General features: G+C 40.7%; 2 protein-coding genes across 2 annotated transcripts in view; one reads left to right on the top strand and one right to left on the bottom strand.

Moving 5' to 3' along the window:
- The window catches only part of PSMD10 (proteasome 26S subunit, non-ATPase 10), an 86994-nt gene that overhangs the window by 55740 nt on the left and 5975 nt on the right, over positions 1–25279 (bottom strand). The window lies entirely within an intron of this gene.
- Positions 1948–23414, top strand: VSIG1 (V-set and immunoglobulin domain containing 1). The gene is made up of 8 exons (XM_052813094.1): positions 1948–2506; positions 5894–6054; positions 11349–11456; positions 17866–18064; positions 19687–19842; positions 20532–20651; positions 21665–21791; positions 23231–23414. The coding sequence occupies exons 1-8, from the start codon at positions 2458–2460 to the stop codon at positions 23412–23414; spliced, it is 1104 nt and encodes a 367-aa protein (XP_052669054.1). The 5' UTR covers positions 1948–2457.

Below are 25279 nucleotides of genomic sequence, written 5' to 3'. Positions count from 1 at the left end.
CTAGAAGAAAATCCAGCAGCTGACAGGTACCATCTATTACCTTCACAGGAGAATGACCCTGGATGGCTTGGAAGATTAGCGTTAGGGTACACGCTTCTGGTTTGACGGTGTGAAATGAGCCCCAGGCCGGTAATAGTCAAAAATAAATGCTACTGGTGTTCAATATCCTCTGTAAAACAGGATTGATAGTTGTAATCATTTGCTACAAGATATAGCCGCTCCATAATTGGTAATCTCAGCCCTGCGTCCCAAGCTTAAATGGGCGCATATTAGTGCAGAAGTTGTTATTGGCTCCTGTTCTCTGGTTAAACTGAGCATTTCACCCTCCAGGAACATAGTTCTGTCATCTTTCAGGGACTTAATTGACAAAAAGTGAATATAACAGGGAGAAAATATATATTAGCTGAGGGTACCTTAAGTGCCAGAGAAAGGACTTCAGTGTTGATAGATGAGAGGGAATTAGAGGACACACTGATATTGTGGTAGACACAGGATCATGCAGGTGTATGCTGACCAGCAGTGCGAGGTGGCAACGTTTTTTGCATTTTCTTTAAAATTGCTGTCATTTCAAAAGGATCAACGCTCTGGACTGGGTATTACGGAGCTGCCACAGGCAATCACTGAAATAAGTCTGTAGACTGTGCTCATGTCCAGATCATTTGTGCTCATCCATAGCTAAACGACTGGAAAACAGCAGCAGGTCCCATTTTAGGCTGACCCAGGGAAAGCCAGTGAGAACTTGCCATGTGCATTTGGAATCCCTCCATGCTTCTTTAGTGAAGGTGAATCTAAATGCTTTTCATGTTTTGGAAGAAACCTGAATTTGAATTTCAGTCTTTCAATGTACATATTCCTTTTTGGACTCTGGGTCACCCGTGCATCCTTGGATGAGACATTTAAGTGTTTCAAGTCTTGTCCTTCCCGTCACTAAAAGGCAAGCACTGCCCACCCTGTGGGAATGCTGTGTGAAGTGCTGACAGTCAGAACTAAGGAAGACACCTTTCATAAAACTTTTGGAGATGGCTCATGTAAGAATATAATCAAACCCTGACATCTGCCCAGAGATTATTCAGGCATCTGCCATGCACAGAAATAGCTAGCAGAATAAAATTCACCTAAGTCCATAAACCTGATCCCAATAGTAACTGACGCAACCAGTAACTCGCCACTTCTACGCTGAAGAATCTACTGTCACATCACCTTAGAGATGAGGGAGAGCCTGGGCATACCTCTCCCCTCCAACCACACATGGTCAGATGCTGAGCCTCACCTGCCAAAAGGGCTTCCCCAGCTGCAGCATGGCCCCTGCCACGGAAAGGGTGGCCACCCTTGGTAGCCACTAAAAAGACGGGATCATCAGGCATGAACCAGACCCATGTTTTCAACAAGCATGGAAAAAAAGTCACCGACCATTTTAATTGTCTTGGTCCTAGGTACAGGCGCACATCTAAAAGGCAGTGCTGCCCTCTGTTAGGCCTTCAGCTACTCACTCACGCATGGCTGCATACGCAGAATCATCGACTGCCACCGCAGCTTGGGGCTTTGAATTAGCCTCAGTCAAATGACATGGAATAAAGAAAGCAAAGCTGGCTCCAGCAAGAAGCTCAGCACCTTCAGTTCCTAATGAGCTTCAGAGAAGGCGTTTTGCATCCAGTAAGGACAAAGTAATCTACTGTAAGTTGTTGCAATTAGTTCTTCAAGTCCTAACCTTCATCCACTGCTTTTTCACTATATAAATCAGGTATTAACATTTAAATAAAAATCAGAATATTCACCTTGTTATTTTGTATTGGTAGCATCCAACTTCATGGATTAAAACTAGATGAAACAGCTTTTATAATCAGTTTAGAAGATAACTTATATTTTATCTTTATTTTGGTGTGTTATCTTATTGATGAGTTCAATATAGAAATTTCAAGGCAACATATGAGTCCAATGTAATCATTCTGTATAAAACTGTATGAGAAATATGCTTTAAAATGAAAATGTACTAACAACATATTATCTCCACATGCTCATTTTTAAAAAGAAATGATAGCATTAACAGGAAATAAAGATTATCCCTTATTTATATTAGGCCTGACTCCAACACTGGTAATCAGATTGACTGTTAAATAGCTCTGCAAATACTTTTCTTGTACTCAGTGGAAGTACTTATGTAGGCAAATACTGCTGGGCCCTGGCAAAACTGGGAGAATCTGGGCTTCTCTGATTCAAAGGTTTATTATTAACAAAACCCTCAGTTGCTCAAACCCCACAAAATGATTTCAACTGAACAGTCACACCACTAGTCGGAGAAAAGTACACATGTGACAAAGAAGGAGAATGAAAAAGCTTATTGACATGTTGATACACAGCTGATAAGGAAAACAAAAACCCACTTAAAAAAATAACAGTTGAGTTTTAGTCGAAGTCAGAAGCAGCATCTGGTCTCTTTTCTCTCCCAACATCAAGAAGATGTTTGCAACGATGCTGAAGATATTTCCAATTCTAGCCATCCTTACAGGTAAGAATAACAAAATAGTACTGGAATAAAGGAACTTGTTGAAATACGAGAGCAGGTGAACCTGACTGGCAAACTAGGAGAACATTCAAGATTTATTTCAGGATGGAATGAAAATCATGGCTATAACGCTATGCCATTTTGTGGAAATCAGCAAGCTGACCACTGACTGGTAAGAGTTTTTTGCTCAAGAACAGAATTTTAGCTTTGGTAAATTAATGCTTTGCTCTAAAGGCAGGAAGAGGCAAAGAGCTCTCACATAGAGTGTTAGGGTCTTTCAAGCGTTTCAAGGTTAGGTTTTCTCACATTTGGCTTTTGTCTCCCCTTGATAATAGCCCTGGGAAATGCTGCCTTGGTCCCACCCCCACCAAAAAAATTTGGGGGGGACGCTTAACTTTAAGCGTGCAAATAATCCTTTGGATTTCCCTGAAGTTAAGTGAGGACATAATACTTTGTGGAACCTAGGAATTATATGGTATATTAAAAATTATATATTATTCATGTTTCAAGGACATGTCATTGTGCTAAGCTTTATTTTTAATATATTCAGAAGCAGACATTTTAAGTCTAATGCTCCACAGAGATGAACAGCCTCTACCCACTAAAGAAAATGGAAGTTGGTTTCCACATTTTCCTTTCAAGATGGAATTATCTGGTTTGGATGCCAGAGAAATATTTTAAATAGTTGCTCCTGGTGTTTCAATGTTATCTCTCTCTCACACACATAAACCCCACAGATTTTTGCCTTAGAAATGAAAAGTAATTCAGTGTTAATACCAATACTTTTGGAAGCAATGTCCTCTAATTTTAAAGTTCTGGATTTAAGATGAGCAGTGTGTCCATACTGATGGGTGCCACTGACTGGGGGTTTCTGTAGTGGCTAGGAAAAGATCAGTAAACTTGGATTTACTTCATAAGCGTTAAAAACTGCACGGGACTTCAGTGAAAGTGGATGATTCCCAATTAACTGCAATGACCTTCTCTGTAGCAAGGAAACGGTCTTACCGTAATATTGATGAGTAAAAGACATGGATCAACTATTTTTAACAAGTTATGGTCCTGTTCACACCAACGTTTTTCACCGAGTTACTTCTTATTCATTTCCTTTTTTCATTTAAACCAAAAGGCCTGTAGGTATGAAATGGGATTACGAGACTGAAACTGTAAACGGTGAAGTAAATGCAAAGCAAAACTCCCATTAACTTCTGTGATGAGGGAACAGGGTCTGTGGGTCCAGTTCATTCCATTTGCAGTCACAAGCTCCATCTTACAATTAGTGATGGCTTTAAATAGCCTTGCTGGACAACGGAAGTTTGACTGATAGGTTTTGGGGTTTATATTTTTACTAGAGCGAAGCCTATTTCAACTAAATGTATTTCTTCAAAATATACAGCTTCACAGAAACTAGAATGCTTTGTGGAGTTGTTTCTGCTAAAATTAATTTATTTTGGAAAAGCTTATAACAGCCAGGCTCTGTGGCACTCCTGACTCCAAAACCAGAGAATGATAAAGGAAATACGTGGAGCAGATGACTGGAAAATGGATGTTTCAGTAGACTGACATTGTGTTGAAAGACTGTAGCTTTAATCCTGCAAAGAGCAGAAAATAAATACACGTAAACCTGGAAGTATTATTGTGGCAAGAAACTATCATCCTCTGGCCAACTCTAATTCTTAAAGCTGAGAACAGTGAACTGAGATATCTAAAATAATATTACATGGCTTTTATGTTAGATCTCGGTAAGGATTAAGCTACTGTGAACTTATAGGACAAGCAGGAGTTGCAGCCAGCACTGGGATCCCCTCTTTCCCCAAGGCAGGTTTGACACATTTAGGTCAGTCTCCAGCCATTCCTGTGAGACCATCTTCACATATAGTGTAAATCTTGCTGTACTTTAAACCCGCTAGTTCTCATCCTAGCCACCACCAACATGGAAAGTAGATTATTCCCTTCTTCCTTGCAGTGAGCTTTTACTATTGAAGCCATCAAACAAAGAAAACAGACCCCGAAGAGTTCAGACTCTAGGTTCACATAGGTTTGCATAGTGTAGCAACTGATGAATCTGCAATATTTACATGGTTAAAAATGTCAAAATAGATTATATTTCTTTTTTAAACAATGTTTTCTCTCATAGGGTTGATAATTTGAGCAAAATGCTCTTTTGGTATTACTGGAGGTTCTGCTTAAACTCTCAAAAGCAGCACCTGAACATAAGATGAACAGGTCTTTCATTGAGAAGAATATTTTGTATGTTTTGCCTGTAGCATTGACATGTGAAATTGACATTGCCTATGTGAAAATTATTATTATTAAAACATGAAGTTCTCACTTCGCCTGTTTTGCATAGAAACCCCCAAAAGACTTATGTTTTCCGTCACATTCAAAAGAAATATATTCTCCTTGAGATTTAGACAGTAGCTTTAAAACTGGACTCGGTGATCTAGCAAAACCCTGAAATTCAAACTTACTTTTCTGACAGCTCTAGCTTTGTTGCCATATTGTTACCATTGCCAGTAACTTACATGGAGGACAGAAACAGATGAATACTGTAAGATGGTGCTCTATTCCTCTCATTAATATGGCTGTGTAGCCAAGACTGATTGGAACATTATGGGAAAGGGCTTACAAGTTATGTTTGCTCCCTTTCTGCTCTGAGCACAACAGAAAGGGTTGATCAAGTTATCACAGAATTTCTTACAACCCACATAACAAAAGCAGATCCAAAACGCTTAGTTTGACGTTTCCAATGTAAAAGCACTGGAAAAGAACAGCTTCTGCGTGTAAACCCTAAGAAACCTAAACAAAAGCAAAGTAATTAGCAAAAGAAAAGCAGAGAAAGGCTGCTGGGCTGCAGCCTGGGGGAACCGGACAGTGCCACCGAGTCTCAGTCAGAACATAAGAACATAACAAGAGACAACACTGCAGGAGGTAAAGGAGACCAGACATCTAACAGAATAACTGCAAAAAAAAAGGGCAAGAAAAGTGTAAAAGAGGGCTAGAGACAGCTGTAAACGAGAGTGCAAGGTGCAGGAGAGCACTGAGTGCAGAAAAAAGGTTCAGTTTAGCCATGGGTTCTTCTTAGTGAGAAGACAAGTCTCTGCAGGTGAGAACAAGTATGTTTTTAGGAACTCTGCTTTTTCAGAATATTATTTGTTGTAAGGGCACAGGTATTCCGGGGGATTTACTTGCTTGTTAGCTTTTACCCACTCCCAGCTTGTTATCGCTAAAGTTTCCACACAAAGCCCCAGGGAAACTGTACTGGAAAGGAGAACGACTAGACACGTCCTACGGGTTTCTTCGATAACGCAGGGAACAAGGCACTCCCGCCCGGCTCCCAGGGTCGGCCCTGGCTGATCTCTCCTCACCCCTCACCACACTTACTGCCCACAGGCCACGTCAGCGGCGTTGTGGTGACCGTCCCTGAGAAGACAGTGAATGTCACTGCAGGTGGAAACGCAACCCTCCTCTGTACATACACGAGTTCTGGACCGCTGGGAAATTTCTTTATTCAGTGGAGCTTTTACAGTGCCAAAGAGACACAACTGCATACCGTAAGATATTTATTTATTATTAATATGAAGTTGTATTTAAGATAGCCTTAAGTCCTCAAAGAATCTTGTTAAGTTTGGTAGTGTTATCCTCGCTGCAGACCAGGGAGGCAGGTAACGTTGGTGTTCCCACCCTAAAGACAAGGGACTGGGGTGCAATGAAATTTAGGGGCAGATGCACAAAGTTGTCTAGGCTCCTAGTTCCTACTGACATGCCTGAACTGATTCTATGATTCTATGAACTCCTTTAGAAACTTATGAGAAGGTGCAAAAGGGATTCAGATGCTCAAATGAGCATCTTGCTCCAAGCCACCCAGGAAGCATGAAGCAGAGCAAAGACCAGGTGTCCAAAAATCACACATGCGCTCCAGCCCCTGGACCAGCTCCCTTTTCTCTTGTCTGGCAGGTATTCCCTGCCATTGTGAAGGCCGCTTTCCTGGTGAGACACCCTTGCCTATGACAACATGTCCCCCATTTACGGGTCAAATGAGAGCTCCTTGACTCAGCCGCTGTCGTTGCTATCAGGCGGCTCAGTAAGAGGAGCGGTGCTCAACAACAGGCGATCGGCACAAAGTGAACAGCAAGTATTCTGGCAGGACTCTGCAGTGATTTGTCATAGCAGGAAATCTGCCACAGCAAACTTGCGTTGGTATTTTGCGGCATCCCACGGGTGTCGTTGCGGTAGCAGAACAATTACAGATCAAAGGCAAATGCTCCCTGCCCCTCCTGAGACCCCCAGAAGCAGCAGAGCCAAACAGTATCTCCCCCCAGGGTCATAACGAGACCGCGTGGTAGGCTGGAGTATCAGCATGGGGGCAGCATCGGGACTGCGAAGGACACCAAGGACTAGACAGCCACGTGCTGTAACCACCGCCCGAGCCTCTCACGTGGCTGTAAAGGCCTTGCAGAGCAGCCTGGTCTGCCTGGAAAGAGTCAGGGAAGGGATGCGTAACTTCCTCTACGTACTTACACTACTGCCCAGACTTCAAGAGCCATCCATTAATGTTATTTTTTGGTGGGGAAATGAATCCATGAATCTCAGTCCCACTGAGCTTCCCACTGCAGGCAATGGGAAAGCCATGCCTGTAAGGAATGTAAAGAAACACTACTGGGAAAAATTGCATCTGGTTTTCTCCGTGTCTGAAACTAATTTCACGGTGAATTCGCTTTCACACCACAACACACATGCATTTATAATGGATGATTTGCATTTTCATCAAATAAAGTCGGTTCAATCTGGAAACGCCACGGGTTAGTGACTAATCCCGTTCTCCTTGAACACCGAGGTAAAATTTCCTTTTGCTGCAGCGCCAGTTATCCTTGGCTCACACGCTTGGCGAGGCTTGGAGGATACCCTTCGCTCCTCTGAGCCTGCTGATGTGCCTGGAGGGTGCGTGTGTGTGAAGAGCGGCAGGACTGGGGCATTACTCTTTTTAAAATGCTTTTAGCAACCCATTCAGTCCTGTATTACTTGACCCTATATCCTTTTACCACAACATGGCAATTCCTTACAATTTTGAACCTATTCACAATAAAATTAATCGTGTTAATGCAAACACTGGGAAGAAAGGACTGTGACTGCTTGTGGAAAATACAGTTTAAGAAATTACACAACACAGCTGAACATTAAATTGGATTTTCAACCTCCGTCTGAACTCACAGCAATACGAGGTTGCTATTTCTATTTCAGGCTGGTTACTTTTCTGAGTTTCAGAAAGGACTGAGTGCCTGAAAGCATGCATGTTTTTCTCCTGCAAGTTTGAACAAAAAATAATCTCTCTACAAACCTGGGTTTGCCCTGGTTGCTTGGCACGTAGCTGAAGTTCAGTTTCACATTTTGTTCCAAGTAGGAAATATATGTATGGCAATGGAGGAAACTGCCAGCTTTACCTTTCATTGTTTAGATTAAAGAATACTAAATTGCAAGTCAAAAATATATTCAATATGCTGGTAAGATGACAAAACCAACTGAATTGAACAGACTGGCACCATACTTTACTGAATACCAGAACAGTAGCTTGCAATCTAAGTGGGATAAAATTATTTAATTTTATGAGATATTTAGATTCTTCTAAAATGTCAGTAATAATAAATAAACAAGCAAACACTTCCTTATAAATAGCATATATCGTCCCTGAAAAAGTGTTGAAAATCCTGGCTTCATTCAAAATTTGCCATTTTTTTCAGTAACTAAATGGATAACATTTTCAACTTCCATTTTTTAAAGTAGAAAATATCTGCCAAATATTTTGAAGATAGGAGACTTACAATTTAAAAAAAAAATGCAGAAAATACATCTTCTTATCCTACCTGCTACAATTTTAAATATTCCTGACATCTTAGTAAATGTTAGCTGTCTTGATGACCCTGTTATTCACATGGTTGCTATATTCACTATAATAAGATTAAGCAGGGAGGATGTTCTCCATAACAACTATGGGAGGAAAAAAGTCTTGATTCTAATAAATAATGTTTATTTACATAATAGGGAATATGGCCCTTTCTCTCTACAGTGGCAGCAAGTAATAGAGCAAAGTGTAGAACATTAGAATTAAGGCAAAATTATGGCATTAAGATGCTTTTGGCTTGAAGCATTAATGGATGTGAGCTTTAAATTACTAGATTTTAAGACACAATATATAAGCACAGAGGCCAGAGGTACCCCTTTTAATAAGAACGTCAGTATTTTACATTGCCACTTATGTTATAGATTTTGCAGTGTTTTGAGATACATAGGCTCAGGTACAGTCCTGTCTGGAGTGACATCAGTACGATCAGGATCAGGATTAGTGCCAGTGTTAATTTAATGCCCCACAATATTCAGCAACAGATTTTACCTTGCTTCAAGGTGAGGCAGTGCCATTCATTAGTTTGCAGACCTGACGCGGATCTCTCTCCCAGCACTGACTTTGTGAAGCTGGCTGGTGTCTTTTGCTGTTTGTTCTAGTGTTTTCATACCTTGTTCCACATTGCCCACCTTACACAATGCTGGCGCAGGTGCTCGACAGTTAAAAGTCATGGCAGTTACACCGGAGAGGATGAAATACCACAAACAGGCTGCTCACAGACAGTGTGATGAAAAGGGAGGCAGCAAACAGCGGAATGGCAGGTGTTTGCGGTGCTGTTTTGAAGACAGTGCAGCTATATATAGTGTGTGAATATAGATCTTTTTACTAACTGGAGCCTAACTCTGCTCTTTTCCTGAGAAATTTCTCCAGTGAAAGTAATTCCCCTCATTTGAACTAAATAATGTAAATATCAACTCATGCAAAATAGGATGCCATACGTATTTTTAACTTTTTCTTCTTGCCATTTACCCCTTAGCAACATGTCTTTTTAATGATAAATTTAATTTTTAAATAATAACTCCCAGCCAAGGATCTTGAGAACTTTGCAATACTCAACCATCTCTATTTTACATGTAGACAAACTGAGGCAAATGCTACTTATTCAGCTCACCCAGGGTAACAGAGTACATCACAGCCTGGCCTGGTTCATAAGGTGAAGTCTCAGCTCCTGCTAAGATCTACGTCTGTGCTTCATTTCATGCTCTGAGTCACTCTGCTGGCCTCTGCATAAAGCACTTAAGTAAATGTTTGAAAGATTGAAGCCTGCTGTTGACTCTGCACAGGCGAGGCTGCAGCCTTGCAAAGTTAAATACAACTCCTGAACCCAACCAGGACCACACCTTGAGCCTCCAGCCCAGGCCACCCATAGTTAGAGTAAGTGAAATTATCAGAGATACTGCGTGGCTACCCAAGATATGCCCAGGGCAGAATCCTGGACTGAAATTTTAAATTCACTAGATCAGTAAAGGTCATGAATGACTGTTACTTATAAGAGAAACTGAACTATTGATAGACTTCTCATGAAAATGTTTTCTAAAAAAAAGGGGAGCTTGAAATATTTGCAAACAGTGACTTTGACACTGCTTTGGTAAAATTACTGACGGGCAATTGAGAGGGAAAGAGTGTTAGCAGCATGTAACAGCAACAATACCTTCTATTTATTTCATATATTGGCTTTCACTCTGCCAGAGCCCTGTATTTTTCTTATATCTGTACTACTGATAAAGTATCACTTAGTGGATAGGGGCAAGGAGGGTTTCCACTTACGGCAAACCATAGAGATGAGGAAGACGGCACTGTTCCTTCACAAGAAGTCTAGTCATGTCCTTATACCCAGCCTTGCAGGCCTGATGAGCCACTTAGTTTGCAAAATCTTCACAAGAGTGAGCAGGCTTATGTCACGCTGTTCAGGAACAAGGGACAGGGTGGCAGAGCCCAAGGAAGGAAAGAGATGCAAAGAGTGATCTGAGTGCAACTGTGTCTGCTCCTTTCACCCTGAAACCCTGAATTCAGATTACCAGCAGTCCCAAGGCCAGCACAACTCTGCTGCCCAGCACAAAGCAAGGCACAGGTATGGGCACCGACAGCCAGGGGCCAGCCAGTCCTATTAGTGTGGCGTTCCCCTAAAAACCATTGAAAGAACAAATTCCTCCTCATGTAGAATGAGTAGTTCCTGAGACCCCATCGCACGCTTTCAGCCACAGACAACCGAGATCATGTGCCACAGAGGCTGTCAGAGCTACAGGGGACGCTGCCTTGGGAGCAGAGCAGTCCGTTCCAGCCCACAAGTGAAGATGAGCCTATGCAAAGCACCTCCTGAGGCAGTACAGGAAAACTTCCCGGAAAGGGCCTCTCTGATACACGAGCGTTTCTTTTTGCCTAGAGGTGATTTTTACAAAATTGGGTTTTATCTAGCACTTAGATGACTGAGCAGGCACTTAAAAGGAATAGCTTCATGGAAAGCAGAGGCAACATCTCCAGTGCAGAGGAAGGAGACCCTGTTGTCATGTCATTGCAGTCAGAGTGACTCCCTGGATGTCACTGGGATTACTGTGGGCTGCCTGTGGTTATTTCTGGCACTGAGGTGACAGTCTGCAGAGAGAAGATAAACTGCTACACTGAAGCAGACAATACTGAGAACACAAAGAAAAGTGGAGACAAGTAGAAAATGATTAGGTTGTAACTGGTATGTTTGGAGCAAACATTAGACTTCAATCTTAGTTTGCCTAATTTTAGGTAAAACTTAGAAATAAGATTGTATTGCACCTCACTGTTGACAAAGGCTTGAGACATCTTCTGCAAAATCTGCTGAACACGAGGCACCCTGCCCTTGTGAACAGCACTGATGGTACTGATGGGGAGCTATGTAGAGAACAGGCTCTTTGATTTTGGGGGAACATTTAAAGTTTCATTTAACTCTCAGATCAGCACATTTTTACTCAAATACAGCATTCCCCGTGTCACGGTATTCTGAGTATGGATGAAAAGTCAGTCAGTCATTGTCAAAAGATGGTGTATGTGACAGATGCACGGGGAAGATGTAGCTGGAGACACAAGGTAAGAAAAAAATCCCCACAATCTTAAGGGAAAAAAAGAGCTAAATAGCTTCTACTAGATTTATGCTACTATGAGACCTGTAATCATGTTCTGGATTAAAATCTTAAAACCAGTCCATGACTGAGATAAGCTGAATCAGGTGCATCATTCAGAATTTTTAACTCGCCCTGGTTTTTATTGCATTTTCCTCTATCAAAATTACTTTGGATGTAGCTGTTGTTTTTTAACCATAGCTATCCTAGGTGGCTGAACTAGCACCTTCAGGAATATTCTACCCAAAGGGTATCTGAAGGGCATGTACACACACCAGGATCCTCTGGGCTGGATGTCAGCAAGTCTGGATAGGCCAAATTTGGGCCTACATATTTACATAGCAATAAAAAAAAAAAAATCATCCTGGATCTCCTTTCTAGAATATAACATTTTGAGATGCAATGGATACAGAGGGACACTAAGCTGCCTACTGAACTGGCTTCCTCTCAGCTGTCAGCTCAACGTCCCAGCCATAATCCATTCCAAACCCCCTTTGGCTGCAGTGGGATTCCTGTCTCACCACAAAGTACAGAGTACAACCCAATGTAAACTGAGGTCTAATAATAACTGCTGAAGAGCAGTTACACCAAGTACACTGAGAAAACATATTTGTGCTTGATGCACCGTAGAAATTATTCACTAATAGTTCAGCCACAAGAATGATACTGTGAGAACATGAAAGAGCTGCTCCTCAAAAGTATTTTGCACCAGTTAAAGCTGCTGAATGATTAATCCTCTAAAGGCTTCTGACTCCATCCCTTTCTTCTACCAATGCGCAATTGTGGCAAGACGCTTCTAGTCATTATTAACATTCTCAATTACCCATGCAAAAATCCCAATAATGCAGGACATACTCTACACTCTGTATCCCTACTACACTCTGGCAGATCAGAGTTTTGACAAAAATGTGTGAAAAGAAGCTGTAGATGAGAAAAGGCATTTGGAGCCAGACTCAGTCACAGGACACACGTCAAAGAAACCAACACACGCGTGAGCATTTTCTTTCTTATCTAGCCAAGTTCAGAATCTGAGCCTTGGGCTTTAATTAACACTTTGAATGTGCAGCATTTGTTCTCTAATTAGATGGTAAGATGCTTAAGGGAGTGATGAACATTTTTTTCCCTGGTTGTTATTTCATAAATTCTGTCTGTACTCAGAATTCAAAAAGAGATCATGATCTCAAACCAGTAAAGCTGTTAATATGCTCCTTTGCATTTATTGGTGAGAAAGAGACTTTAACGGTTCTTCTTCTAGTAGCTTGAGAAAATGACAAACAGAAAATGAAAAAACAACCCAATGAACACCTGAGCTTTACAGCTCGCCAGGCAAAAACTGTGAATCAGATGCTGAATACATCAGCCTAGAGAAACGTCATTGAACAGGATGCTATAGCTTTGCAACTGCTGGTGGGGCTGTGGGAGGGAAGACAGGTACTAGAAAGGAAGTCATGTCCTGAAACTACCCCCCAGTCAGGAAATTAAGAGTACTGTGGAGATTAAGTGGGACATTTTGTAACACATCTTCAAGTACATCTCATCTTACAATTTTGATATCCAGATGTACGAGGCATGTACAGCAATGTGATGCAGTGACACCAGGAGATGAAGGGTGGGAGGAATATTGACCTGGAAATTATGAATGAGTCCATCCAAAGACTGTGCATTTGAAAGACACATATTTATGCAAATTCTAGTATGTATTTGTCCTGCCCCAAGAAGAAAGGAAGCAGATGGAGGCATGTTTCTTCTAATTTACTGCCTGCTTTTTCACACACAACCTCCACCCTCTAAGGAAGAAGATCTTTCTATAGAAGTTGTATAAAGAAAACCTGTAGGTGGGTTCCGTGCTCTCTGCCAAAACATCTGGCAGCCTTTGAAAATCCTCAACTCAGCATCAGCTTTGCCAACTGCTTCCTCTGCAGGCGAATACTTTCCTCACCATCACACTAGAAAAGGAGCAGCCTTCCCACAAGTCTGCCTAAAGGAGGAGAAAAGAACATGTGATTTAATGTACCAGATCCTTCAGAATTGGGGACACAAATAATTTTGTCTCCAGCATCTGGAGTGCATTGAGATTACCAAGATTTTCTTCCAAACAAGTATGACCATTTCCGATTCCCTGTTCTGTTTGTAACCCAGCTCCTCCAAACAGGTCCACGAATAACTGACTTAGCTGCCTTGGAAGTCTATGAGCCCAAAGCCTTTCCCTGGTTGCAGCAGAAACTGTGACTGTGGAAATGCAGAGTAACTATACCACTGCCTTAGAAAGCCGAGAAGGATGCCTGCTGATATTAGTGGCTTTAGGCACTGCCTGGTCCAGAGGTTGAATAACCAACTAAACGGCAATCCTTTCTAAGGTCAGGGAGATGTTTTCTAGGCAACTTAGCTGTTTTGCAGAAACTGGTGTTTCAGATTGTAGAGTTATTAGGGGCAACATTTTCAGGAGTGATAATCTCCGCTCTTTTTTCTGTCAGTTGTTTGATTACTCATCCCAGGCAGCTGCTCCCATGAAATGTGAAAAGGCACCATTATATAAAAACTTGCATGAGCAAACTAGCTGGTAAAGAGAAGCAGCGACCATTACTGCATCCTCAGTATTGTTTTTACACTGGTAAATCATCGACTTCACTAGAGCTGCTCATGATTTGCTTGAGAACATAAAAAGCTTATTTTTTCAAAAGAAGCACAGCAGATTTCTTTCGGTTTTTTTACAGTCAAGATGTTGCACTTGAAATATATTTATCACATCAAATTAAAAAGGATTCCAGGAAAAGTCTACTATTGACTAAATTTACAGTTTTCCCATACAGACATTTTAGAGAAATTTTAGGTAAAATGGAAAGAAATGTCAATGAGATGTGTGTCTGTAGGAGGGAACATTAGCTGTCAGTTGCCCAAAAATAAAAGTCTTTTATATCTTCAACAGAAAGCAAGCTTTTTACTTTTGAAATGGAACAGAAACATTTTGCAAAGATTTTCATTTCCGCTTTTTGAAAAGCACAAACATGAGCTTTTCAAGAACATAGAAACACTTTGAGTAAGGGTTTAAAATACCTGTTTTGAGTGTATTGTTTAAAATGGGCTATGAATTCACAGCCAATTAACTGAAACATGTTCCTCTTAAATGAAATTTCCTGTGTACACAATCCAATCATACCACTGGGACACGATATACACTCAGTAATTAATCACAACATTACTCAGCCTTTTTGGTGTTTACCACCTTCCTTCAGGCAATAAACTCCAGAGCTAGTGAGATAAGCATCATACAGGAGCAGAAGAACAGAGAACAGGCAGCAGCCTGCAGAGGAACTGAATGCATTTCCTTAAGATGTTCCACTGCCTTTATGTTCATAGTTGAAAAAAACAACCCAGAAAGATTCTGTTTAAATCCATGAAGAGAACAAATATTCTCTGCTGTGTTGACACCTGTCTCAGATTTAACAGTGTACACAAAGTATTTTCTCTGCATGCATTCAGACAGGAAGAGAGAACACAGGGGATTAATTTTTCAGTGTATTGTATGAGGGCTTAGATATGTAATTCACCCTGCCTTCACATCAAATACATCGAGGAGCACTTGCTCTTTCATAATGTTTACTGGCATGCCCTGACTGCATTTAAGACTCGTTGTGGTGCCAGTCTTATTTCCCACAACGTGTGCTATAGCTAAGCTAGTGCTTGGTGGGCAGCTTCTGCTACTGTTTACTCTCACATAAATCCCAGATCACTCTGAGGTAGACTGAGTAGAGTTTAGCCCTTTTTTCAGTAATCAGGCCTTTTAGTAGGATAGAATGGGCCTGCCTCTCCTCTCATGCTGCTGCAAGTCATGCATTACTTAAATTTAAGTCATTGTACAACTTAATTTCACATTAGTGTGAAGAGCTGATGGAAGCTCTTTCTTCAGACACTCAAACAGATGCAATTGATCGAGAGGAGATGCAAATCCAGCCCATCGCTGCTGAGATCTATATAGGAATGTCAGCTTAAGAGGCGCCTGAAGTCAGAAGTCACAGTTCTTGTAACTTTGGACTCTCGCAAGGAACAGTGTATAACTCTGTTGTTGCTCATACTCAGATAAACATAGAATGAGACAAGCGTGGCCAGCGTGTTTCTCTAATTACAGGTAGATCAGTTTTTGATGAGCAATTTGCTTAAACAAAACTCCCTATTTTGAACACTCACCTTCCTTGGGGAATAGGAGGGTGTGCATCCAGACTCTGGTTTTGCAGTAGAGGTCCATCTCTAGACGTTTGCAAAGCATGAAATCAGTTTTAGAACTGATGGCATTGCATGCAAACAATGGAAACTGGAGAGTCTATCCAGCTGCTCAACAGACTTTCTAACCTAGTCTGCCACTGTGCTAACACTGGACCTCTTACGCTTCCTCCACTGCAACACCAGTTTTCCGCATGTTGGCATTGCAGTAGTGTAGCTTTGTTATTCAGAGCCCTTCATCAATTGTACCTGGTGTTTGTAATCCTGGGGCAGGGAAAGATAAAGTCTGGCTGGAAATTAGGCAGAATTGCACTTGAGATGGGGCCAGGCTGCAGTACCGGAGCTGCTGGTGCTGTGCAGCCTGGGTACTGACCTTCATTTCAAAGCCTTATCATTGCATAAACCAGCTGTGCTCTGGCAGTTTTGGGGTGTAGCTTGCCTTAAGCTAATAAAGGCTTTCAGATAACATTGCTTAAAGACTTCAGTCAACACCATATCAGGGTGGATAAATAGAATTAAAAATAAATATTCTTAATTCAAAATGCAATCGGTTGATCTGCAAAGTAAAGCAAATTATACTTCTTGTCTGAGGATCTGCAGCGTCCCTAAAGGCAGGGAACTTTGACCAAAAGGAAATTTTGATACTATTCAAGTGTGAATGGCATTTCACAAGAGTCTGTGAAGCTTTTTCCTACAAGCATTTTCCAGCTATTCCCATTAAAAAACACACTGTTAGTCCAACTTCAATAAATACATTTATACTGCTGATTCTGGAATACTGTCAGTAGAAACAAGGTTAGATCTATTTGGGTCCCAACCTGTAATTCTATATGGTTACCTCTCATCAGTTTAAAAAAAAGACTGCGTATGCTGGAACTGTTCACTTTGCCTAGACAATGGAGTTTGTGCATGTAGACACTGGGGAACATACTGCCTATCCCAAATACTATCACTATTTTACACAACACTATCATTAACATCTGAGAAAAATAATTAATGTTCCATAGTTTTCCCACATTAGCTTTGCTCTTTCAGATCTTGGTTTCACAGCAGAGCTAGACTGGACAAGAGCGTGTGTAGTCCTTGAGAACTATTATATTTACCCCAGAGCAGGTGAGATACTGCAGTTCCTAACAGACTCAAGGCCCAAGCCTCAGGCTACCAATGAGGCTCCACAATAAACACAATTCTACCTCTCCTTTCAGCCAACAGGTTTGGGCTTACAAGCTTATGAGGCCAATTCTACTCCCACAGTGCTGTTAAGTACAATTGATGCTACTGAAGTCAGTGAAATCGGTCAACGTAAACCAGCAAATTTTTATTTGGGAGGAAATGTTGCAGTCCATAGAGACATTTATCCTTACTATGTCTATAATTCTGCAAAACTTTTTTTACTGTCTAGTAAAATGGGAGCTTCTTGATCCCAAATGTGCCCCTCCAAGCATCAAGGCCAACAGGTATTCTTGACTTCCACCTATAGTATAAACTCAAAAAACCAAGATAGCCCATGACACTGTCTCTGACCCCCATTACACAAACAAGAACAGCATTGTTGCTCTAATTGCATGTGTGATGATTCTACTGGTGTTCTTGTACTGCATTTTTATTGCTTCCAGATGTACTGCCTTGTTTGCTTAGACCTATGTCTTGTGGATTCATTTCAGTTCTCTGTTTGCTGGCTTCTGTATTTGGAAAGCTCTGCAGCCATCCTCTTTTTGCAATGACAGGTCCATTCTTGTCACAATCTTCTACTGAGATGCTTATTAATAATATCACAAATTATCAGTGCTTCAATTAGTACCACTATTCATTGTGCATGACTTAGCATTTTTTCACAGAATTGTCATAGGATGGTCAATGGTCTCACCTTTGTTTTCGCAAATGCGTCAGTCTGTGACTGGAGTATCCACAAAGAACTAGCTACTGTCCATTTACATAATTAAAAAATCCCATTTCTGAAAAGCTTGTCTTTTAAGAACCACTAGAAATACATATTCAAATGTAACATGTTTTCATCCCTGCTTTCTCGGGCGAGGGGGCAAGAAAGGGGGTGACATTGCTTGGCTTAATCAGAAACAACTATATTCCAACTATGAGTACCAAACAAAGCGGTAGTAAAATCTCTTGTTATGAAACTAACAATTGATTCTTTATCACAGATCTATTATTATTCAGGAGGCCAGTCTGGCTCCTATGGAGAGTTTAAGAACAGGATAACAGCTGCAACAGGTCCAGGGAATGCATCAATAACAATCTCCAACATGCAGCCCTCAGACACTGGTTTCTACACCTGTGAAGTTTTCAGCCCACAGGGTGACACTGGACAAAGTCAAAAATCTGTGATTGTCAGTGTGCTGGGTAAGCGCCTTTCCTCTCTATTGCTGTATTGTAGTCTTCTTCCCGTATTACGAAACACTGAATTCACGGCTCAAAATGCGTAGGACCAGAGGGAATAACAGAACCGTGATAAACAAGGCCCATGATGCAGAGAAAGGGCTCACTGATGCACTGACGCAGAGATTTTTTCCAAGGGCTTTGGAGGCAGGCAGAGCCTGGGGTGCCCTCTAGCTTCCAGACAAAGCAGACCTGATACCACGCCGCAGGTACCCTTGCTTGACCTACAGTAAAATCTCCATTCGCCCATGAGTGGCCTTCAGATTCACTTTGTGCTCTCAAAAAGCTACCTAATGTAAGCAGGTAGGCGGGTAGCTGGATTTACCCAACTTCACTATGTTTCTCATGCTGGAAAACAAAGTGATACTAACTTGGATTAAAATAAAAAGCCCTTTTAGCTGGGAGTGACAACTTCTCTCTGAAGCCATTACATCCAGCCCCAAGCAAAGACCAAAATTTTACTAATTTTACCTCATGTCGGTCATGGTGACTTGCGTAAACCTAGGGAGAGGCAGCAGTACAGCCCAAGGGTTCTGGCTCACCCCCATTCCCAGAAACTCTAGAAACTTAGTATGTGTTGGATGGAAGCAGTACAAAGTCTGTTTTGGATGGAAGAAGGCAATAGTTCAACCATGAACACACAGGACAGAAAGGATGAAAAGCAGTGGAATGAGATACTTTACTTCCTAATAAGAGAAAAGTTTGTACTAAGCCCATGTAATCATTGCTTTTATATTGAGAATTCATAGCTGGTCAGAGTGACAAATCAAAATCGTATGAGAATGTGATGCCAACATCATTTGCCTATCTGCCAGGCATAAGAAAAAGACGTATGTAAACTCAATCCCTGAAAAATCAAAGTACTACTGTTAATTCTCATCTAAAATTCCCCAAACAAATAGTAAACCTTGGAGCAGTTGAGTAAGAGATTGTACTGTTCACATAAAAACCAAGAAAGGTTGTTCATTTATGCACACAAAATTGAGCTGTGTTCATTGCTGGTGTAGTTCCACTGACGGTACTCCAAAGAACCACAACAGCGTATCTATAGGTAGGAAATGAAAAATAACAGGTGTAAGAGAAGACAGAATCTTCTCCTGTGTGCCTAGTGAGGAAATGCTATCAAAACAGATATATTTTTTAAAAGAACTGTAGTTAATTTATTTCCTCCACAACTGCAATATACTGAAGAATCAGGCCTTGACCCTCTCCCTCTATGTGGATAAGCTCCTGCTGCGTCCCTAAAGAAAATGCTGCTTTTATGTGGCAGAATGGTATATGATGAATAGTGATTGGCCCATTATAATTAAAGTAATTGATAGTCTTCATCTCAATACCTCCATAACAATATTTAGTATGCAAATGGAAGAAAAGATAATAAAAATGTATCCTAGTCCATGTACATAACATTTAATATTACTCAAATCTTTACGGGAGAGCCTATGGTCAGATCCATAAGCAAGATGGAAATCTGTAGATGGGGTTCAATTCGTTACTTCTAGCAGCTCAGTACCAGAACTCGAGATGGATGCTTGCAGCCCCGGGTATGTACTCATGATGTGTCTGTTCTCCTCGTTATTTTACAGTCAAACCGTCAAAACCCTTCTGCAAAATAGAAGGAACACCTGAAAAAGGCCATCTAATCTACCTCTTATGCAAATGTGAAGAAGGATTGCCTCACCCTACCTACCACTGGTACAAAGTAGATGAGAATACCCTCAAGCCTGTGACTGAACAATATAGTACGTAACTACAGGACTACCATACTGTGTTAAAGATCTGGAATTCCTTAGTACCAGCCATGTCAAACACTGTGTATTACATAGGGTAGTTAAAACTAACCCTCCTCTTCTGACAGTCAGTGTCACAAAATCTTATTTTTACTAATTCAAATTGACTGATAGCTGTCACAAACACAGGACGTTTTTTCTATTTGTTTTAATAAAAATTGTGTGGCATCTTAAAGTCTTGTCTATGCCATTACTTTAGATTGTTAAAATGGGAGAAATGTTTATGCCTTTACATCTCCCTTCCCTCGGAATTTTAAGTGAACTTATACTCAGAATAAGTTAAGTCAATTTGTCATTCAGGTGCTAAGGCCTCCATCCCAAAAATCTTCAGTACCTGTTACATTTTCATTTGTGAAGTTACACTGACATAGTATCAATGCGGGTAAAACATCAGACAGACTGATTTGCAGAGTAGGGACCTACTTCTCAGGTTCTAATACACTCCTGCAGAATCCACTGTCGTAATTTTCAAGAAAGGTAAATGTTTTTTATTTAAAGAATATAAAAAAACCCAAATGAATGAATAATCGGAGAACCCTGTTTCTGATCTCTTAATAGCTCTCAGTATTAGCAACTGAAGAAAACCACTTGCCTCTACAGTATACAAACAGTAACTTGTACCTGCTCTCTGTCTGTCACAGATCCGAACACTGGCATTCTTTACATTGGCAATCTCACCACCTTTGAAACTGGGTATTACCAGTGCATAGCCAGCAACGCCCTGGGGAACAGTACCTGTGAGCTTGACCTAACTGCAAAACGTAAGTTTAATGCATGAAAGTAATGCTGTATGACATGCACAGTTTGCAGGAAAATGCTGTAACAACTTTAAAGCATAGATTTTTTTTCAAGTAAGAACGGAATGGGCTTTGGAGAGCTCTGGAGTTTTCATCCAGGCATGCCCAGAATTTACACTGACCTAGACAACTGATTTAACATCTCCTGCTTCATTTCCCACTGGGAGCAGGAGCTGAACTTGGCTCTAGACTGCAGAGCCTTTACTGAGAACCGACAGACATGGAGTTTAGAGCAATTTCTTCACCCAACAGTCCCACTGAAGTACCCCTGCCCCAGAATTTACAACCATCACTGAAAGGTGGTAGTACAAGGACTGGGGCATTGTAGATGTGACCACTAGCTAAAAATACTGCAGTCATGGAAAAATATCTTATCCTGACTGCCCTCAAGCAGTGGTCAACCACATCTGCATGCAGATTTTTCACGTAACCAGTAACATTTAACAAGAGCCAAGCATATGTTGTACAACCAGCCACGAGAGATGTCCCTGGAATGGTCACTCAATTACCCAGTGGTCTATAAAATGAAACTCGCAGGTCAGAGCTAGAAGCTGTACTGAAGTGGAAATAGGTTTTGGGGGCTCACAAATGATCAGAGCATACATTTTACATCTCAGGTGAAAGACAGAGATAAAGCCAACCTGAATTTCAGAATTTGTTTGCAAGGACTGAAGAGCAAAGGCTTTCAACTATTGCCAGCATTAACAGCCTAATGATTCCCTTAGTCAGGCATAAATGTAGGGTTTGTTGGGGCAGGGAGCTAATCAACAAGAAAGGAGGCAGCAAAGGTCATAAAAGCACAGTTCTCTCTTTCCTGGAAAATCTTTGGCCTCCGTCCTGGAACACAGCTGTCAGTCAGTTTTTTAGTTCTTTGAATCCAATGCCTTCTTTCTGCTAAAGGCTCCTCCGCTAAATTTCCATGGACTTTGCTATAAAAATACTTTTTAAGAAGTCAAGAAATCTTTTTCTCTTTCCAGATTCAGACAGTGGTATTGTTGCTGGAGCATTAATTGGAGCAATTCTGGCAGCTGCTCTCATTTGCATTATCGTCTGGGTCTTAACCAAGAAGGCAAAGAATAAGAAGTCATCAAGTAATGAGATGCAGTAAGAGTTTCTGTTTACTTCATTTTAAGACAATTATTTCTGTAAAGCACTGCTGATAATCCAGAACTAAAGTAAAATGTAATTATTCTAAACATTTTTTGAAGGGTGAATAATACAGGTTTTGAGAAAACTTCCAGAGTGAGAGTACTTGCTTTTGTGTGACTTAAGCTGTTGCTCTTGCAACATAAGTTGCCGTTACCCTCTTCCCTATGTTTACAGGCAGCTACCACTTAGCATTACCTAAAACAGTAAAGTAAATGTTTTTTAAACAACACAAACAAAAAGTGGCAAGTCGGAAAAACAGTTTTTAATATTTAAAAGTTAATGGTGACTGTTAATGGCAGGTGGAGGAAGTAAAAAAAGGAATAGCAGCTAAGGGTTACCTCCGCAAATTTACTGGGATTGTACGTTACTGGATTTAAACACAGAGGGCTCAGTTCAGTGCTATTTGAAATAACAGGACACACGCTTGGGATACTCTAAGGCATCTCAAACAGCAGGAGACACAAGGTTTAGCAAACAGCATGGAGCACAGAATGTCCATTTTGATCCTGCTCTGGAAATGTCTTTTCCTCTGTGCTTTGGTTGCTCATTTTTCCCTTAAATTGCCAAATCTTCAGAATAAGGATAATCTCATATGTTATACAGACTGTATTTAGACCCATGATGCTAAATGCTAAATGAATACATGCAGCTGAGCCCAGAAAACAAATACTACGTCATCTGGACACTTCCCTGTAGCACAGGTCTAAGACTTCCTGAGATGGAATTGTGCTAATCCAGACCAGTGGCCAGTCACTTATGCACTGGATTTCTGCTTTGAATTGATGTAGCCTAATTTTGTGCTCAGATCCTAAAAAATCTTACTACACTGAATTAATCCACTAGAATCCAGCAATTTTTACATGTGAAAGTGCTTAAATATTGGGAGTTGGTTTATTATTGTTTTGATAAGATAAATGGAGTTCATACCTGTTACTAAAAATATTTTTCTAGATTTCAGCCTTTTCATAGGTCTTTTCTGACTGCACTCTATTTTTAATGCACTTGAATGGGACATCAGATCTACATGGAATTTCTCAGGCAGCTCACACTAAGCTCTGTGTTTTGCTACCCCTTCTTAGATACTGTTTGCCAGCACTCAGTTTCCCATTCTGCTTTCCTGGCCTAGCATTTAAACTTACTAAAATCCATTTTATTCTAACAGTATCACTTAAACAAGTGATGAAGATCAGTCTTATTATCTAACACTCTGTCACTCCGTCTGTCTTAGCAGCAGTGATGTTGCAGCCTTTTTGGGTGCTCTTGGAACAGAGTCATAATATTAAGGGGGTTACTGTTTAGACAACAGAACTACAAAGACTCATTCTTTTGAAAGACTCCAGTGTAGATGGGATTTCAACATGTTAAATCACAATTCTCATTCTGTCTTCCTGCAGAGAAATGGCTCATAAACAATCCAATGCAGAGTACGTTCAGGTACCTAATGACGAAAACATTCCTGTGACCACAGTTCCATCAAGCAACGCGACAAATGAATACCCTAGTGTTAATGAAACGGCAGCCTCTGGAACACCTGAAAATGATGAGAAGCAAGAAGTGGAAAAAGAAGAAATAGCCTAGAGTTTTAATAGAGTTTTCCTCGTCAGCTTTGGAACCCTTTATACAAAAATTGTTGTCACTGAATTAACATAGAAGCATGACTAAAACTTAAATGGGCATTAGTATTGTGAACCACTGGGCTAGAGATTGAAAAGGGTCTGTTACACATGCACTTTGTGAATAGCAGAAGATTTGGCCTTTAAAGTTAACCAAATTTCATTTATTATCTAGTTATAATTATACAGAAATATAAGTATAAAAATACTGTCATCCACATTAATCCAATCTGTTTGCAGAACTAATTAGGAAATGGGCTGAAGCATTTGACAAAGTAAGAGCTTTTCAGTCAACTATCAGTAATGCTGTATGTATCCATACAGTTCTGAACCACAGCAGTCTTCTCCAGAAAGTGTTGGCCAACCTCATGTTTCATGTGCACCAAGAACAATCATCACGGCCAATACACTGCAGTGTTTAAAGGATCTGCTTTTGCAAGTCATAAGTAAAAAGAAGTTTCAACAAGATCATCAGAGTGCAGAAACAGATGTTAAGACCTGGACCAATGAAATCTTGTGTGTCTGAATTCCACTTAAAGCTAAAAAAAAGATCCTGGAAACTTACACCTTGTTGCTGCCTGACGTGGAATACATTTGTTAACAGTGACCACCTTGGCTTTAAAGTTCCCAAGGCACCAGCATTCCAGAGTTGTGTGTTTCAGCAGTTCTGGTTTTCAGTTTAAAGGAACTAGCATTCAGGTACCCAGTTCAGACATCAGTTGACTGGTTTCCAGACAACAGGAGCTGGAAATCTAAATCCCTTGCAAGGCTTGTTATAATAGGCAGAGTATCAGATTCTTGATGACATGCAGATACAGCTGCTTTCAAAACTTAGAAGTGAATACTTCCTACTATACAACACACTAGCTTAGATTGCTTCCTCTGTCTGAGATGATTTAAATCTATTTCCAGGCAACTGCCCTACCCACTAAGCAACCAACTTGTGCTACTTTTCTCCTGGTCTCTTTAGCCCAGTGTAACTTTGACGGTTTTCTATAGGTTAAAGCATCAAGAGGAAAGGTAAGTAGTGCATGGACACCAATAGCCAACAGCTGAGTAACGAGTGCTCTCTTGGAAGGAGGAAAGGGAAATGAGCCATATACACTCTGATCGCTAGACACCTCTTCTCTCTGGGTCTCATTTCTACGGTTAAGCAAACTCAGTTCTTCAAAAGGGCAAAGATACCTGCTTTCACAGGAGCTCAAAGACCATGGGGCTCAGGGTGAATACAGACACACAGCCTCAGCAGCTCCCTTCTGAACTACATGAGGCAGATATTCACTGACACAAGGAGACACTGGTTTCAGTCTCGTGCACTGCAGAAAAATGTATCTGGCTCAGGGATCTGGAACTTTTTGGCACTTAAGTCTTTTATAGGATCTAATGTTCATAAATCCTTTGGTGACTGTTCCTAGCCTGTAAACATTAGTTATATGCAAAAGTCATCTTTAAAATAGAGAAAGGATACATCCATGCTAAAACTTTCAGGTTCAGTTCTTACAGCTATAAGTATGCTTATCATGAAAGTGACAACAAAAAAACCCAACCAACCAATCAAACAAAAAAACCCCAGAAAAAAACCATGGCAACATTTAAGGAAGATGTAAGGCATGAGGTCCTAATTAAGATTCAGTTTGGATCATTAAGCATAACTGTATTCATTGCCCTTTCTACCCAGTTTTCTGGCTTTCAAATATTTGTCTTTGATACATGTGTCCTAGTGTTTAGCCTCACTGCAGAGTAAAAGAGCATTTACAGTGTTCTTATAATACTGTTTTAGCTAAAAACTGCTTGTGCCGGACTGCAAGGGTCAAACTCTTACTAATACCA

This window comes from Harpia harpyja, chromosome 18 (genome assembly GCF_026419915.1).
Source record: "Harpia harpyja isolate bHarHar1 chromosome 18, bHarHar1 primary haplotype, whole genome shotgun sequence".
In the NCBI taxonomy this organism is placed as follows: Eukaryota; Metazoa; Chordata; class Aves; order Accipitriformes; family Accipitridae; genus Harpia; species Harpia harpyja.
The sequence above is the reverse complement of the archived record's forward strand: the minus strand, read 5'-3'. Positions and strand labels throughout refer to the sequence as shown.